At 34.9% G+C, this 18,321-nt stretch overlaps 1 protein-coding gene across 2 annotated transcripts in view; it reads left to right on the forward strand.

The window, feature by feature from the left end:
• LOC106880108 (beta-catenin-like protein 1) overlaps positions 1 to 17,250 on the forward strand; it is a 30,914-nt gene extending 13,664 nt beyond the window's left edge. For both annotated transcript variants that reach the window (XM_089349766.1, XM_089349765.1), the window contains exons 5-16: positions 208 to 305; positions 2,192 to 2,285; positions 3,946 to 4,037; positions 5,241 to 5,313; positions 6,946 to 7,004; positions 8,767 to 8,915; positions 10,566 to 10,744; positions 12,176 to 12,273; positions 13,440 to 13,520; positions 14,802 to 14,939; positions 15,990 to 16,062; positions 17,051 to 17,250. In XM_089349766.1, the coding sequence (XP_089205892.1) occupies positions 208 to 305; positions 2,192 to 2,285; positions 3,946 to 4,037; positions 5,241 to 5,313; positions 6,946 to 7,004; positions 8,767 to 8,915; positions 10,566 to 10,744; positions 12,176 to 12,273; positions 13,440 to 13,520; positions 14,802 to 14,939; positions 15,990 to 16,062; positions 17,051 to 17,139 (1,223 nt within the window). In that variant the 3' untranslated portion in view covers positions 17,140 to 17,250. The remainder of the gene's footprint in view (positions 1 to 207; positions 306 to 2,191; positions 2,286 to 3,945; positions 4,038 to 5,240; positions 5,314 to 6,945; positions 7,005 to 8,766; positions 8,916 to 10,565; positions 10,745 to 12,175; positions 12,274 to 13,439; positions 13,521 to 14,801; positions 14,940 to 15,989; positions 16,063 to 17,050) is intronic.
• Positions 17,251 to 18,321: the final 1,071 nt, after the last annotated feature.

The following is an 18,321-nucleotide window of genomic DNA, read 5'->3' on the forward strand; positions in this document are numbered from 1 at the left end:
TTCCTTCTATAAACAGTATTGATTGCCTGATACCCTTTGTCTAGGAAAAGTAGATCTTGAAAATATGTGTTTTACCAGGATTAACCTCTTGAATCAAAGTGTCAGTGACACGAGACAATGTTTCAAGTTATATTCATTTAAATTCGTTTAATGAATGGATGCTGACAAGATTTATACCAGGAGTGTGTGTTTCCTTGACAGTATTACATATTTCAATTGCTGTAGTTGACCTCATCCAGGAATTGACTGATGTGGATACCTTAAACGAAAGTGAAGATGGTGCAACAGCCCTTGTTGATGCATTAGTAAGTATCAGTGAAACTTCTAACTTAAATTTTCTAGTGCCTGACACCTCTTCATCTCCCCAATATCTTTAATTTACTGATTTGTCATGTGGTTAAGATATTTTTTTTGCAATTATGTCGATCCAGGTTCAAATCTTTGACACACAGAGAGTCAACTTCTACCATAGCCTTAAGTCAGCTGAAGACTTTGCGAATGAAATCTGGTTGACAGAAACTGTGTAGAAGCCAATTTTTATATCTGTGTGTATGTTCATACACACATAGACATACACAGGGACAATTCTTGATTTTACAAGTTAGTTTGTTCTGCTATAAGCCCATGACCAGCCAAAGCCTTGTAAGTGGATTTGTTTGAGACTGAAAGAAGCTTGTCATTCATATATATATAACCAGGAAGACATGGGACAAGGTGGTGAAGTGCGATCTTTAAATGTTGGGCCTCACAGAGGTGATAACAAGTGACCAAGACTTTTGGCGATATGCTGTGCTTGAGAAGACTCATCAAGCCAAGTGAAATCATAGTCATGGTTGATACCAGTGTCACATAACTGGCATGTAAAAACACCCATTACATCCCTCTTGGAGTGGTTGGCATTAGGAAGGGCATCCAGCTGTAGAAACCATGCCAAATCAGACTGGAACCTGGAGCAGCTCTTCAGCTTATTAATTTCAGTGTCAAACCATCTAACTCAAGCCAGCATGGAAAGCAGACATTAAATGATAATGATGATATACACACACACACACACACATATATATAAGGCAGCAGAAATTTGAGTCCCCAAATTTCTATGGTAGTTTGTGTATTCAGTGCATCAGCAACTGCAAGTGTGTTTATGCCTCTTTCTCTTGGCACTGCATAATAGTTGTAAATGAGTGTCCTCATCATACAAACATTGTCATTCATTTACCATTTTCCAGGAAAAAGGTATCTAGCCATGGGAAAATATTGTTTTGCTTAAAACAAGTATGAGTTGACAATAGGAAGGGCATCAGCTCTATAAAATCTGCCTCAGTAAATTCTGTCTGACACATGCAAACATGCACAAGTGGATGTTAAAACAATGATAAACAATGATATATATTTATATGTATGATATATTTATTGCTTGTTTAAGAACTTGTAACGAGCGAGGTAAAGTGTCTCATTAACATTCACTTGCTGATAACAGAATGGTATATTGAAATGAAATAAATACAATGATACTAAGCAAGAAAAGCTGGTGGGGTTGGTGAAGTTGCTAGCTTTCTCCAATGTATTGCATAGGCTTATGGCTCAATCGAAAGACACGTTCATCTCCTCAGATATCTTTTACAAGCAGCACATATTGAGTTACACATATTTTTTTTTTATTTTTTTTTTTTTGTAATTAAAAAAAATTAATCTTCTTTATTTTTGCTACTGAAAATTCTTGTAACGATGTGAAGCCATTAATCAGAAACACAGACTACGAGAGCCAACAGTATACATGTTGGTAGAGGTTGGCAAAACCATGAGGGGACACAAACAAAATAACTTTGGGGCATTTGTTATGTCCCTTGACACTCAAGTCTACGTTATCGGGAAAACTGAATTTCAGCTCTGAGTACTTTTACTTGGTTTTATATTATGAAGTCATATTCTTTTATATTTTCTTTCAGAAATAAATTAGTAATTAGTCTAATGATTTTCCTAGCAACAAATAACTTCAGTTGTTTCTATTTCTTAGTGAGCAAATTGATACAAAAGCGTAGTGTTTCCCTATAAAAGACATTGTACAAAGCCAACATCATGGTTCACTATACACATGTCAGTAAATACATTAGAATCAACATCAACACACATACACGAGAGCATGCCTGCATACATACACACTTTTCACATGTGATTTTATATATTTTCACAGTTGGATGGACAGATTGTAGCTTTGCTGGTTCAAAATCTGGAAAGGCTTGATGAAACTGTAAAGGAAGAGGCTGATGGTGTACATAATACTTTAGGTAAGGTGTCTATTAACTTATTAACTTCCCATAACTAAGTGTTGTGTTTAACTACAGATTGGTCTTCATCTAGCAGATCTTTGATCAAAAGCATTCTAGCCATGACCATCTTGTTTGAGGCTTTTTTTTTTTTTTGCAAACATATTACTTAATGGAAAATTGCCTGCTACTTTTAGCAGTTTGAGTGACCATGTAAAGGCTCCAACTGGTTTTAAGTGGTTTAGTTAATGTTTCAGAAACTTGCTGAGTTCATGCATAAATAAATGAAGGTTAATCTTGCCTGTATTAGTGACTAAGTAGATTATATAAACCTTTGTATGCAATGTGCAGTGTTGCATGGTAGTGAGGTATAGGAATTAAATGGGGATGATACACAAAGGCTGTAAAGAAATACAGTGAACATGCTTCATTGAATGTGTAATATCTTCCATTCATGAACAAGAGTACAGGTGAACTGAGACAAAAATAGGATCGTCAATGGATTCGTCTGGTATGTAAGAGAGAAGATTGCATTGTTACAGATATGTAATGTGTATGAAAGATGGCAGTTAATTAAAACTGTGTCAAATGATATAGATGGAATAACACTAATTACTAAGCAATACTTCATTGCTGTCTAGTTATCATTTATCATCAAACAACATTAATCTGAACATCCCTCAAATATAACAGATTAATTGATAAAGTTCTTAAATCCAAAGAACTTATTGAAATTGTAAATAGTTTAACAGAAAGCTTTAAGTTTGTTTTCTTTTAGTTAGCTGTAAAAGTAAACTGAAAATCTATCAAATCATTGAAAAAAAAATTTTGTTGAGTGTCTTCTTGTGCGGACAAAATGCAAAATTTAATATAAAACTGCTACCATCTACCCACTGAAGAATTAAAAACTATGTCTACCACTAGCCGTAATGTATTTAAAGCAAACTGAAGATACTAATGGAGCCTACAATGAAACTGAAGAAGCCATGGTGTGTTCTGATCTGATGGTGTTGTATTGGAATCATCCTCTATGGCATAGAGAAACTGGCTTAAAACAATGATGGTATTAAAAGATTGTTCATCCCTATTAACGTCTTTGTTTAAACTCATACTTTGCATTCAGTAGCTCTTTGGGATGATTTGTATTCATTAATCCTTATATTTCACAAATTGCCCCCAGTTTCTATTATATTTAATTTGTCTGTTATAGATTAGATTTTATCTAATTATTTGTTTTGTTTTGTTGTTGTTTTTTTTGTTTTTGTTTTTTTTGTTACATTATATCATACATCAGAGCATATTCACTTATAAAAAAACTTTCTGTACTCAAATTCTAGTACTGAGAACAACTGGAAGCAGGTGAGTTCAAATACTAAATAGTGCATTGGGGATCCACTCTTAGCCATTAAGACTAAAACCTTTACTCATTGATTTAGCTTTTTTTTTAAGACCCAAACTTTTGTTAGTTTGCGCACAGTTTCATTTGACAGTTTCTTAAGAGTTTAAAACTTTATTGATTAAACTGTTTTCATATTTGAGGTATGGTCTGATTAATATTAATTATAGATGACAACTAGGCAGCAATAAAGTGTTGTCTAATTATTCTCTATAATACTAGTTTTTAATGGAAGAGTGTATTTTATTTGAGTAATTGAAATGATGGTATTGAATGCTTTATCAGGTATAATGGAAAACCTCACAGAGTTCCGTCCAGAGATTTGTCCAGATTCTTCTCAACAAGGTTTAATGCAATGGATTTTAAAACGATTGAAGGTAGACTTTTATTTTAAAATTTGTGTGTGTGTGTGCATGTGCATGTGTGTGTGTGTGTGTTTTCTTTCATTTTTGACGTGAGAAAGAAAATTCTACAATTAATTACTTGTGCAAGTGGCCTGTTACAAGTCATTCTATATGACACACTATTGTCAAAGAGTATAGTTTTGAACCAGTAACTAAGTAAAAATTCATCAATTTTGTGCCGTTAATTTAGTAGATATATTTCTTGTTAGTCTATTTTGAAGTTTAGTTAACCCTTTTAGCATTTAAACTGGCTATATCCAGCCAATTCAACCCGCTTTATGTTCAAACTAGCCAAATTTGGCCCCTCACACCCACCCTACAATGTCTTTCTAAAAATAAACTATCACATCATTAGAATCTTGAAGTTACAAGATAATGCATGATTAATTCAAAACAACATGAATAAATAAACATTACATTTAACAAAATAATCTAAATGCTAACAGGTTAAATAATCTATTCTTGGTTTGCAATACTTCATTAAGAAAATGAATATGAGATGAATTACAAGCAGAATTAAAAATAAGTATTGTTGAGTTATAATACCTTAGGAATGAGAACCTAGGTTCAAAAATTTCCCCAAGGCACCTGAGGGTATATCAGCCGAAATGTTGTGTTAACAACAAACAAGATGAGGACAAATATCCGTCAATTGTAAATAATGTACATAATTCCTCATCCCTTAAATATAGAACTGTATTATACTACTGGGTTTAATAGTTTTTGTTTCTGGTATGTTAACAATGATAATAAGTATAGCAATTATTTCCCTCTGGTGGTGAAAAGCACTTGTGGCAGTGCCACATAAAAGCACCCAGCACATTCTGTAAAGTGGTTGGCGTTAGGAATGGTATCCAACTGTAGAAACCATGTCAAATCAAACTAGAGTCTGGTGCAGCTCCCTGTCTTGCCAGCTCTGGTCAAACTGCCTAACCCGTGCCAGCATGGGCAACAAATGTTTGATGATGATGATGTTGGCAACATTTTACATATCTGGGTGAATTTCATCATCATCATCATCATATGTCTGTTTTCCATGCTAGCATGGGTTGGACAGTTTGACAGGAGCTGGTAAGCCAGAGGACTGCACCAGGCTTTCCTGTCTGTTTTGGCATGGCTTTTATGGCTGTGTTTGAGTTAAGCTTAAAATGTATTTGTAATCTTTCATGGTTTCAGGCTAAAATACCCTTTGATGCCAATAAACTGTATGCTTGTGAAATAATGTCGATCCTTCTTCAGAATCATGATGGTAAGTATATTTAGGAATCTATTTATGTTATAGTACAAATGTACATTACACATCATTTACTTGTTTCAATCATTTAACTGGAGCCATGTTTTAAAGCCTTGTGCTTATTCTAGCGATCTCTTTTACCAAACCACTAAGTTAAGGAGACATAAACACACCAACACTGGTTGTTAAGCAGCTGGGTGGAAAAAACATGAACACAAAGACATTTACACATAGATATATACATATATATATATATATATATATATATATATATATGTGTGTGTGTGTGTGTGTGTGTATATATATATGTATATCATGTGCTTCTTTCAGTTTCTGTCTACCAGATCCACTCACAAGGCTTTGGTTGGGTTGAGGCCATAGTAGAAGACACTTGCCCAAGGTGCCATGGAGTAGGACTGAACCCAAAACCATGTGGCTAGAATGCCTGCACCTGTATCTACAATATGAATCTTTTTTCTGAATCCTTTCAAGTAAAGAATTTACAAATATCAAAACTGCTTATAAGTATCATGCCCGTCTTAAGATGATATCTATAAAGCTCAAAAGCTAATAGAAATTATCACTTTTAGCTGTAAAAGTTGATAAATAGGAATATATTTTCTTGTAGCTTGAGCCCTCAGAAAAGATGTTGAGTTTTTGTCGTACTGACAATTGAAGACCATGGCTACTACCACCACAATGTATTTAAGTTGAATTCACAAGGCTTGTGGAACCCAAAACTTGTTCTTCAGAACATCCCATAGGAATATTTAAATACAGCAGTAACAGCAATGCATATCAAACAATTGTCACTTTACAATGCAAATACTGCTTATTCCACCATATGTGATATAAGTTACATGTAAGATGGGCTGGACCACTAAGGGTTATATGTTATGGCTATGGTTCTGGACTGATAAAGAGTTAATGAATCAACATAGTTTCGTGAGCTTATTAGACAAACTCATTTCATTAGATATGGAGGCAATGACAAATGACCGAGATCTTTGGCATTATGCTGTGTTTGAGAAGACCTGTCAAGCCAAGTGAAATCATAGTTGTGACTGACACTGATGTCACGTAACTGGCACTCATGCTGGTGGCACGTAAAAGCACCCATTACACTCTTGGGTTGGCATTAGGAAGGGTATCCAGCCATAAAAACCATGCCAAATTAGACTAGAGTCTGGTACAGCCTTCCAGCTTGCCAGACCTGGTCAAACTGTCCAACGCATGCCAGTATGAACAATGGACGTTAAATGATGATGGTGATCTAGAGAAGAGTAACAGTATCTGAGACTAATTCAAGATAACTCCTAGTTATCTTGAATGCTGTGGAAGCGACATTGATTCTTTTCTTTATTCTTAGGTGCTCCTCCTTGGACAGGATGTTGGCAGGGAGGTAGCGCCACTATGGTGACAAGCTGTAATATGGTATATTCAGCAATATCACCTCATCACATTTGATACCACACATGATAGGGTGGGGTATTGTCACAGGTTTTTCAGTGGAGTATTAACATATATATATATATCATTTAGTTGGAAAGATTAAAATGTAATTTATTTTAAAGTTTATTTATTCTTGAAATGTGAATATCAGTTTTATGTAACTACATATCCCTTCCTTCCTTCCTTATTTTCCAGAAAACAGACAGTATATTGGTGAACTAGACGGAATTGATGTTTTGCTCCAACAATTAGCTGTAAGTTATGAACGATATTTAAATTGTAACATTTTGAAAGTGATAATGTAGAATAAATTGTAGTACTCTAGAAAATCTCAAAATCTTTGTATGTATTTACATACAGTTGTTCTATAAAATATATAAATTTTATTTCAAAAAGTCAAGTATTTTTTGTCTTGGAATGTGCATTTGAGGTTTGGATCATGCAGTATAAGTTTGCTGTTTAATTTTAACATATAAAACTAACGTAAAGCAGTTCTTGCTAATGATTTGTTATAAATATGCATAAAATAATTTAAAATCAACATTTAAGTACTCATAAGTGACAAATTAGTTCTAGATGCTGTAAAAACATTACACTGATGGTTTTGATGTCTACTTTGATATTTAGTTGTTATATATTTTGTCTCACAAAGAAAATTATTTACTTCACTTTACATCAATTTGTTCAATACAGATTAAATATATTTACTTAGATAAGTTTTATGTGCTTCATTCATAGCTCCACTGCAGCAGTTCAGGCTAAGAATACAACCCACAACCTAAATACTTTTACTCATCTTAACTCAAATACTATCATCCAAACCATGAAGGTTGCTTTTGTATATTGCCCTATCCACAAGTTACCCTGCTGATACTCAAACTCCTTTTTGTCCTTTCCCAAAAGGTTCTCTACTAACTTGACATAATCCTCTTTCCCTCTTCTCATTGATGATGGTTCTGTAAGCAGTATAACTGTGAGGAAAGGTTCCACATCTACTTTATATCCTATTCCACACTTCACACACTTAATAAATCTCCTCGCAAACCATTGCTTCCTTTCCTCTACGCTCATAGCCCCACACATACACACACACACAAACACAGAGTGAAAACACTTTTGGTTGCTTTAGGTCAACAAGACCTCTACTCCTGACAATGTTCCTTTGTTATTCTCAGTGTGCGTCAGAACTAGCTCCGATTCTCACCAAACTCCTAATCTTTAAAAACACAACAATGTGTTCTATACCCAAGTAGAGCAACTCCTCTCACCCTACCAACTTTCAACTTATCACATTCACTTTTAGAATCTCAAAATCGATGGAAACAGCCATCAACAATAACTTTCTCTATTATGGCTAGTGGTCATTAAGACACGAATTTCTCCTGTCTAAACAACCATTCATACAGTTTCTATAAAGCTAGATCTACTGCAAAGTTATTCTCTCATGTCACACACCAGTGAGCTCTCACACTCATGAAATTTGATAAAAACGGTAATGTTGCCCTTCCATCACTTGGATCAGTGGTTTCCTACTATCGGATCACACCATTGTGGTATGTACTGATGAAGATCTATTAACTCTGGTGTACTTATAAAGTTCAGTTTTCATCCCCCAACCTTCGCTATTATACATCAATGACCCCTAACAACAACCACTGTCTCTAACCAAGTGTCATCCATATGCAATCTAAATATTTCACTCTAAATCTATATGAACAGTGATCTATGAACAGTGATCTTGAAAATATCTTCTCACAGGGTCATACTAACCTTATCTCTTTCAATAGTACAAAGGCACAATCATTTATCAAACAAAATGCCTACAACTAGGACCCACAAAGTCTCTATAGATGTTATTCCTCACTGAGTTTCTCTCCTAATAAACAAAGCTCAATGTAGGCAAAACTGATCACAAAAGATGTGAAGCAATGGGTATCTGGAAACTTATTTTTGTTTCTTTGTTTTCATTTTTAATTGCTTTAATTTTATTTATATTTGTTTTATTTCTATGCATAGTCTTATAAAAGACATGATCCTGTTAACAGAGATGAAATTGAACTAATGGAAAACTTGTTCAATTGTTTGTGCTCTGCTTTGATGTTGCCCTGCAATCGTGCCAAATTTCTAAAAGGAGAAGGTCTACAGCTGATGAATCTTATGCTCAGGTTTGACAAATTATTCTATTTTATTGAAATTCCTTTTAACACAAGTAACATTCTGAACAAAAGACATGGAGTAGTATTGTAGTACAAGTAGAAAGATATATTTTTCAATGCGTAAATACTGATAGAACAGTATACATGGGATAATATCCCTTACAAAGCAGAAAAATCTGTCAGCAACCAGCCATGAGAATGGAACTCACATCCCTTTGATTTCTGGTCAAGTGCTCTACCATTAAGCTAAACTACTTTACTGACAAATTCTTCTGCTCTGTAAGGGATATTATCCCATGTATACTGTTCTATCAGTATTTACGTGTTGAAAAATATATCTTTCTACTTGTACTACAATACATTTCAGTGCTTCAAAAACAAACTTAAATTTGTTTACATATGACGGAGTAGTAGTTTTATTGATAAAAGAAAATAAAGTAGTGTGGTAAAATGTATGAAATATTTATAAATTTAATTCAATGACATGGTCAAACGTCTGCTATAACTCCAGACCATCCAAAGCCTTGTAAATAAGTGAATGGATTTGGTAGATGCAAATTGAAAGAAGCCTGTAATGTGTATATATATGTATTTGAGCATGTACATGGGTGAGTATGCCTGTGTGTTTCCTTGCAAGCATGAATTGGTTGTAAACAAGAGGTCCTGTCATTCAAGTAATGTCCTTCATTTCCAATCTTTCATGAAAACATGTCCAACCACTGAGAAATATCATGTTTGGAAACAAATAAGAGTTGGTGATAGAAAGAGAATACACTGCTTCCACAAACCTCATCTGATTCATGCAAGCATGGAAAAAGGGATGTTCAAAGGATGAAGATGATGATGGCATAAATTTCGTTATAAAGAAGAGGTCTATCATAGTATATATTAGAGGAATAATTAGTGCAAGCTCAATTATTTAGTTAAGAAGTTCAGTTCATAACCACATGTTTCAAGGTTTAACCCCACTGCATGAGATTAACCAATCCCTTGTGAATAGAAATTGATAGACAGAAACTGCATAGAAGCCCATCATATATATATATATATGTGTGTTTCTCTTTTTCCAACATACATCCAATGAAGAACCAATAAACTAGTGCTTTTGAACAAAATACCCTGATGTATTTGTCCACCTGCATTACACAAACATTCTTGTTACTCCAACAATTTTGAAGAGAGGGTGTTGGTGACATTGACTTTAATGCTACGTTATTACTTAATTTTATCAATCCTGGAAGAAAGAAAGGCAAAGTTAAACCCTGAATATAAAGAGCTAGAACAAATAATGGTTTCAAATTTTGGCAAAAAACCAACAATTTTGGGGATTGAGTAAATTGATTACATCAACCTCAGTGCTCAACTGGTACTTATTTTATTGTCCCCGGAAGGATGGAAGCTGAAGTCAACCTCAGCAGAATTTGAACTCAGAACATTAAGACAGACAAAATTCCGCCGAGCATTTTGCCTGGTGTACTAACAAATCTGCCTGCTCACTGCCTTAAAGAGCTGGAACAAATAACACAAGGCATTTTTCCAGCACTAAAAACCAAGTCTTTGTTTTATAATTATCTAGTGTTTTATTTCTGTGTATCTATTACCAGTATATTGCATTATTCTAACCAATAGAATTTTTTTTTTTTTTTTTTTTTTTTTTAGGGAGAAACGAATGTCTCGTAACAGTGCTATTAAAGTGTTGAACCATTCTATGACAGGATCAGAAGGAGCAGACAACTGTCAGAAATTTATTGATATTTTGGGTCTCCGGACAATATTTCCTCTTTTCATGAAAACACCTAAACAGAGTAAAGCTGGACCAATTATGGAAGAATTAGAAGGTAAAATAATATTCTTTCCTACTATAGGTACAAGGCCTGAAATTTTTGTGGGAGGGAGCCAGTCAATTAGATCAACCCCAGTACGCAACTGGTACTTACTTTATTGACCCTGAAAGGATGAAAGGCAAAGTCGACCTTGACAGAATTTGAACTCAGAACGTAACGGCAGATGAAATACCGCTAAGCATTTCACCTAGCATGCTAACGTTTCTTATTTCTTTATTGCCCACAAGCCTCTAAACATAGAGGGGACAAACAAGGACAGACAAAGGTATTAAGTTGATTACATCGACCCCAGTGCGTAACTGGTACTTAATTTATTGACCCCGAAGGGATGAAAGGCAAAGTCGACCTCAGCAGAATTTGAACTCAGAACGTAAAGACAGACAAAATACCGCTAAGCATTTCACCTGGCGTGCTGACGTTTCTACCAGCTTTCCGCCTTAGAAGGTAAACTAATATTGCAACATTTACTTAAAGGTTGTTTGTTGCATTAATCCACTTACGCCCATCATATAATTAGTTGGGTTAATCCTACCAAATATGAGTAGTTAATATGGTTTGTTTAGTGTTGTTAAATTTCTTTAACAAATAGTTTTTTAACAATTTCATAGGTGCAGGCATTGCTGTGTGACTAAAAACCTTGCTTCTCAACCATGTGATCTTGGGTTCAGTTCCATTATGTGGCACCTTGGACATATGTCCTCTACTATAGTCTCAGGCCAACCAAATCCTTGTGAGTGGATTTGGTAGACGGAAACTGAAAGAAGACCGTCGTGTGTATGTATATATATATATATATATATATATATATATATATATATATATATATATATATATATATGAGTGGTTGGCATTAGGAAGGGCATCCAGCTGTAGAAATTCTGCCAGATCAGATTGGAGCCTGGTGTGGCCATCTGGCTCATTAGTCCCCAGTCAAACCGTCCAACCCATGCCAGCATGGAAAGCGAACGTTAAACAATGACGATGATGATGATGTTTACATATTTATATGTGTGTGTATGCCTTTGTCTTTGTGTTTGTCCCCCTGAAAGAAGCCCATTTTGTGTATGTTGGTGTATGTTTGTCCCCCACCACCACTTAACAACTGGTGTTGGTTTGTTTACACCCTTATAACTTTACAGTAATAAGTACTGGGGTTAGTTTGTTTGACTAAACCTTTTAAAGAGGTACCCCAGCGTGGCTGTAGTTCAGTGATTGAAACAAGTAAAATATGAAAGGTATAAGTGCAGGCGTGGCTGTGTGGTGAGAAGCTTGCTTCCCAACCACATAGCTCCAGTCCCACTACATGGCACCTAGGGCAAGTGTCTTCTACTATAGTCTCAGGCTGACAAAAGCTTTGTGAGTGGATTTGGTAGACAGAAGCTGAAAGAAATATATATGTGCTTTCTTTATATTTTTATTTTTTAGAACACATTACATCAATTATCTGTAATTTATTGAGGAATTGTCAAGGCACCCAACGGCAGAGACTTCTAAATAAATTTACTGAAAATGATCATGAAAAGGTAAAGTATATTTTTCGTTTTTTCATTTGATTTTTATAGAGTACTCAGTAGGTTTAGACATTTGACATCTCTTATTTGTAATAATTTCTTCATATTCTCACTCACAGCGTAGTCAGTGGAAGTAGCTATCTTTCTCACTCTCCCTCCTTCTCTGTCTCTTTCTCACTTCACATGCTCAATAAAACACTCTGCTTAACTGTACATTACTAATTTTTTACATGTTTCAGTCATTTGACTGTGGCCATGCTGGAGCACCACCTTCAGTCAAGCAAATATACCCCAGGACTTATTCTTTGTAAGCCTAGTACTCATTCTATCGGACTCTTTTGCTGAACCGCTAAGTGATGAGGACGTAAACACACCAGCATCAGTTGTCAAGCGATGTTGTGGGGACAAACACAGACACACACACATACGACAGGCTTCTTTCAGTTTCTGTCTACCAAATCCACTCACAAGGCTTTGGTTGGCCTGAAGCTATAGTAAAAGACACTTGCCCAAAGTGCCACGCAGTGGGACTGAACCCAGAACCAAGTGGTTAGGAAGCAAGCTTTTTACCACACAGCCACGCCTGTGCATACTGGTTCAAGTTTCTTTGCTGTTTTCTCACTGATGTTTTATTAATTCCAAAAGTTCCCTACTTTTATTGCCTACTTTCAAAAATTAGCCTGTCACTGAAAAATTTACTTCCATTTGCTTATAAGGGTAGATAATGCTTATCAGTTGTTGCAATTAACTATTTTGCATCTTTAAAAAGTAGATATTTTGGTTTGTTTGTATCAGATTTCTAGTTACATTAAATTGGGTTGTCCAGTAAGTTCATACCGATTTTTAAAGGAAAGAGAAAGGTCAATAAATACTTGCCATTACATTTTTAATCAACCAAATATGAACCATTTTGTTGCACAATGCGTCTCCATCTTTCCTTTAACTTGAAAATACCCTCTTCCCAGAATTGAGGTGGTTTCATGGCAAATAAGTCGAAAGGTAAGCTACTATAAAGCGGCACAAACTTTCTGGACAACCCAATATTTTTAATTCTTTCTACACTTTCATTTAATTGTAGCTATATCTAGTAGAATTTTGCCACAATGTAAAAAGAAAATCATTTAGTGAGAAATATCAACTTTGTCAGTACAACCTCATGTTATATGTTATTTTTTCAGGTTGAACGATTATTGGAATTACATTTCAAATATTTGGAAAAAGTACATCGTGTTGATGATCAAATTGAGAAAGAAAAACATGTAAGTCATTTATACAAATTTTATATTGTGATTTATAGTAAAAAAAAGTATTCTCTTTATGAATGTGTATGTATGTGTATCATCATCATCATCAAGAAGGCTGAGGGTGTCTTGTTTCCCTAGGCATAGATACATTGAAGCTCCGACATCTGGCGACTGACTTGGTAAACACCCACAAAATTATTAACCATCATGCCAACAACCACCTTGAACACCTTTTTTGAGCTCCATGTGTCTAACACATGTAGGCATGCCTACAAAGTCAGAAAACAGCACAGCTCCCATGACTTTCAGAAACATTTTTTCACACTCAGAGTTGCTGAAGCAAGGAACAAACTACCTGCATCAGTTGTTAGTTGCTGAGACATTGCATCCTTTAAAACCTCTATGCTCCCTGAAATTTGCCATTGCTACACCTTACAGTGTGTGCTGGGTGATTTTAACGTGACACCAGCACAGGACTCTTGCAGGCTAATCCTCTTCACCAGGTGATGTGGCCTTAACACTTCTGCTGTGGAGGACGGGTCTTATATGTGTGTGTGTGTGCTTATATATATATATATATATATACATGTGATAGATCAGGCACTTCAGTGATAAGGCACCAGGTTGGGTCAAAAAGTAAAATGTATACACAACAAAAATAGATGAATATATATGCAGGTACCAAAGTATGGGCAAGGGTCACAGAATCAGAAAGATGCACATCCCATTGGATTTTGAATGTTATAGTTCAAGTATTCACCTGGTGAAAACGTTTTTTTTTTTCTGATGATGTAATGTCTCCATTAATCAATTAAAAATTCATTGGAAGCAGCTGTAGTGATTTGACACATTATCCATCTGTTGTTATTTATTTATTTATTTATGTGTGTGTGTGTGTGTGTGTGTGTGTGTGTGTGTGTGTATGTATGTATGTATGTATGTATGCATGCATGTATGCATGTATGTATATATATATATATATATATATTTATATATATTTATATATATTAATATTATTTAAAACAGTTTGGTTTGGCTCCATGTGACTTCAAATTTCACAGATCTCTTTTCAGAAACCTGGATTGTTCAGGCTTAGTTAACTAAATATACACATTCATTGTAAATTACCATCCTGTTACACTCGTATTCTTTGTCTCATCATAGAAAGTAAAAAAATTTTAATGTAAAAAAATTAAAAGAATGTAATGCTAATAATGGTGTTTTAAAAATGTAAAAAAAAGCTTAAGACATAAAGCATTGTCATATGGAATATCCATGTAATGTTTATCTTTGCAGAGAATAATGGAAATGAATGAAGAATTAGATGAAGATCATGAAGACCAATTCTATCTACGTCGACTTGAAGCAGGCTTGTTCACACTTCAGTTGATAGACTGCATTATGTTGGAAATTTGTGCAAGTGGTGCATCTTCTGTAAGTTCTCACTCTTTCTTTATCTTAAACATAATTGTTAATATGCAATGAAGAATAATATTGATAACTTTCTCAAAATTAGCAAAGTAAAAATATAGATTAATTTCATGCAACACCATCATCTTGTCTTGTAACAGCCTTCACCCAGGAAGGGTTAAGTTGAGTTCCTATCTGTATTAGTAAGCCACTATACACAATGGGTAGCAGGTTGTCCTTGTTTTGCACCTTGCTGCAGGATGCCTGCAGATGCAATCCAATGCCATCAGGAAGATGCTGGATTCAAGGAAATAAGAGACATTTCTATATATTATTATAATCTTTAGGTAAAATTAGTGATAGAAAGCAGTGAAGCTACTAATATATTTGCTGGTTACTTTAAAATCAAGATTTAATCCTATTGCCAATAAGCTCAATATGTTGGCCTTTGAGCTAGAATTGGCAGAAATGTTTATTTATATCACCTCTGCAGTACTGTGTCCATTGAAAATTACTATAACGATCTACTCTTTGAATCACTAACTTAATGACAATAATATATTCAGTGGATACCAAACAATAGTTAAGTGGCCCTCTGGAATGAATTTGTGTCTAGAACAGCACCCAAACCCAATATGAAACAAGTTCACATTACATCAACAGACACTATGGAAACTTGGGCTCATAATCAATGTTGGATCTATTGATTTACAGGACATAACTTAATTCTCCTTGTGTCAGATCTTATCAATTCCAACTCTGAAAATCAAATATCTCCTACAGTGCAGACAAATTTGCATATTTACAGTGATTCGTGCTTGATATACAAATTTCCTTTCTTATTGTACCAAACACTGTTTAGTGCTATAGAAACCTAGAATGTATATAATGAATGCAATTCCTAAACACATTCTTAAATCTGGCATTTATCTGTACAATTGCCAGTGTATCAAATAATACATCTTCTGCAAGTAATCTTATAGTTTTTCATTTACTAATCGTAAAATGTGCCACCTTTTCCTTTAATTATACATATGAGTGATTTTTTAATTTCCTACAAATTACTCTAAACAGGTAAAACAAAGAGTAATGCAGATTCTAAACATGAGAGGAGGCTCTTTAAAAACTATTCGCAACATTATGAGAGGTAAATTTCAACTACTTTTTCATTTTCTCTTCCTTTCAGATTTCCTTTATCTTAATTATTGTATGTTTTTGGAGTCCAGTGTATTATATTGTCGGAATTTAATAAATATTTTGTAGTGCCTATTATCACTACACAGTCCAAACCATTTAACTTTCATTTTCCATGCTGGCATGGGTTGGATGGCTTGACAGGAGCTGATGACAAGCCAGAGGATAACACCAACCGCCACTGTCTGTTTTGGCATGGGCTTTACAGCTGGATGCCCTTCCTAATGTCAACCACTTTACAGAGTGGACTAGGTGCTTTTGACATGGTACCAGCATGGTCTGTTTTGGTATGGTTCTTAATAATAAATGAAATTAAATTTTAAAATACCACATATTACACATTTTTTTTTTTTTTATAATGCAAGAAATTTATATTTATATCAAACCAGCCTTTGATCTAGCAAACCTGTGAACAAAACAACTCCATCCTTGGTTACCCTATCAACTGGTTATTAAATGACCAGTTGATCTAGCAAGCGGGGCCTCATTTCATTGAGGGACTGGCCGGTGCGCATTGATGCTGTCGAGAGGTATGCCCCGAAACGGCGCGCATTCTCTCCTGATGACCCCATACACTTGTTGGCTTCCAGTATGCAGAGTTCTCGACTGGTAGCACTTGCATGAGCAAGTTGTTTGCAAGACATACCCTATCCTTTTCTCTTTAAATATGTACTTCAGATCACATTATCCAGTGTTCTTGGCTGCTATTTCTAAGAAGTTGACCAACCATGTAGACTCTCAATGCAAATTTACTGCATTGCATCAAAGTGACAGTTGTTTGCAACAAACCTTTGCCAAGCTAGGCAGATGCTTTATCAAAACAAATTTGAATACCCATTTTGAATCCAAATCTGTCATTTTAATCAAATGTACTCTTCACAACTAGCCTTGTATTTAGATACGTGTGTGTTTAAAAACCTATAAATATATTTTCATTTCAGAATATGCTGGAAATATAGGAACTGCCAAAGATGCTGAGAGTAAAGAAGCAGAACAAAGCCGAATATTGCAACTAGTGGACAAATTTTAATTAATCTTTTTCATTAGTCATCATTTTTTTTCTCCTCATTAAAGTCTTACCACTCCTCCATCTATATTTGTAACACTGTAAAATAAAATACAAACAACTCTTCTCATTTTATTATGTCTTCAGAAGAAACTTATTTCCTATTGAGATATATATTCTATAACTAAAACCATTCTTATGCCAACAAAGGCAGGAACATTAGCACACCAGGCAAAATGCTTAGCAGTGTTTCGTCTGTCTTTGCGTTCTGAGTTCAAATTCTGCCGTGGTCGACTTTGCCTTTCCTCCTTTAGGGGTTAATAAATTAAGTACCAGTTGTGTACAGGAGTTGATTTAATCAACTGGCCCCACTCCCCAAAAACTTCAGGCCTTGTGCTAGAGTAGAAAAGAGTTCTTATGTTAACACTACATTGACGTAGTTTAACTTATGAATAAAATATAAAATCTAACCAAACATGCAATTATACTGTCACACCTAGGACAGCAATACTGCACAATTAAACATTCAATTGATTGGCATGGATTCACTTAATATACTTTACTCTAACTTGCAGACACACTAGTTGTGTATAACCTCCACCCATTCTTACTCTTAATCCCTTGACTCAGTGGTTAGAACACCAGGCTCACAATCATGAGGTAATGAGTTCAGTTCCTGGACCAAGCTGTGTGTTGTGTTCTTGAAAAAGACACTTCATTTCACGTTGCTCCAGTTCATTCAGCTGTAAAAATGGTGCCAAGCTTTATTGGTTTTTGCCTTTCCTTTGAATAACATTAGTGGCATAGAGAGGGGAGTCTGGTATGCATGGGTGACTGCTGGTCTTCCATAAACAACCTTCCCTGGACTTATGCTTTGGAGGGTAACTTTCAAGGATGATTAAATGTAGTCTTTTTGAACCTCCTCCTTAGACTTCTTACCTTGTCAGATTAAAAGAACCTGTAAGAGATAATGGGTGCAGCTTCTTTTCTGACCTTAAAAAATGCTATACCATTATGGAAAATCAGTCATAGAATGAGAAAAATAGAGACAAAACCAAATATAAATTTAATAATTTAAATTCAGTGTTGATTTGTTTCTATGTAAAGAATTTTTACACCCATCCTTGCATAAACGAGATGCTTTATCTAAGACAATTGTTTCCATAGGAATAACTTATCTGCTCTTTTTGCTGAAATAAAATTGCA

Source organism: Octopus bimaculoides, chromosome 3 (assembly GCF_046866305.1).
Source record: "Octopus bimaculoides isolate indiv1 chromosome 3, ASM4686630v1, whole genome shotgun sequence".
Lineage (NCBI taxonomy): Eukaryota > Metazoa > Mollusca > Cephalopoda > Octopoda > Octopodidae > Octopus > Octopus bimaculoides.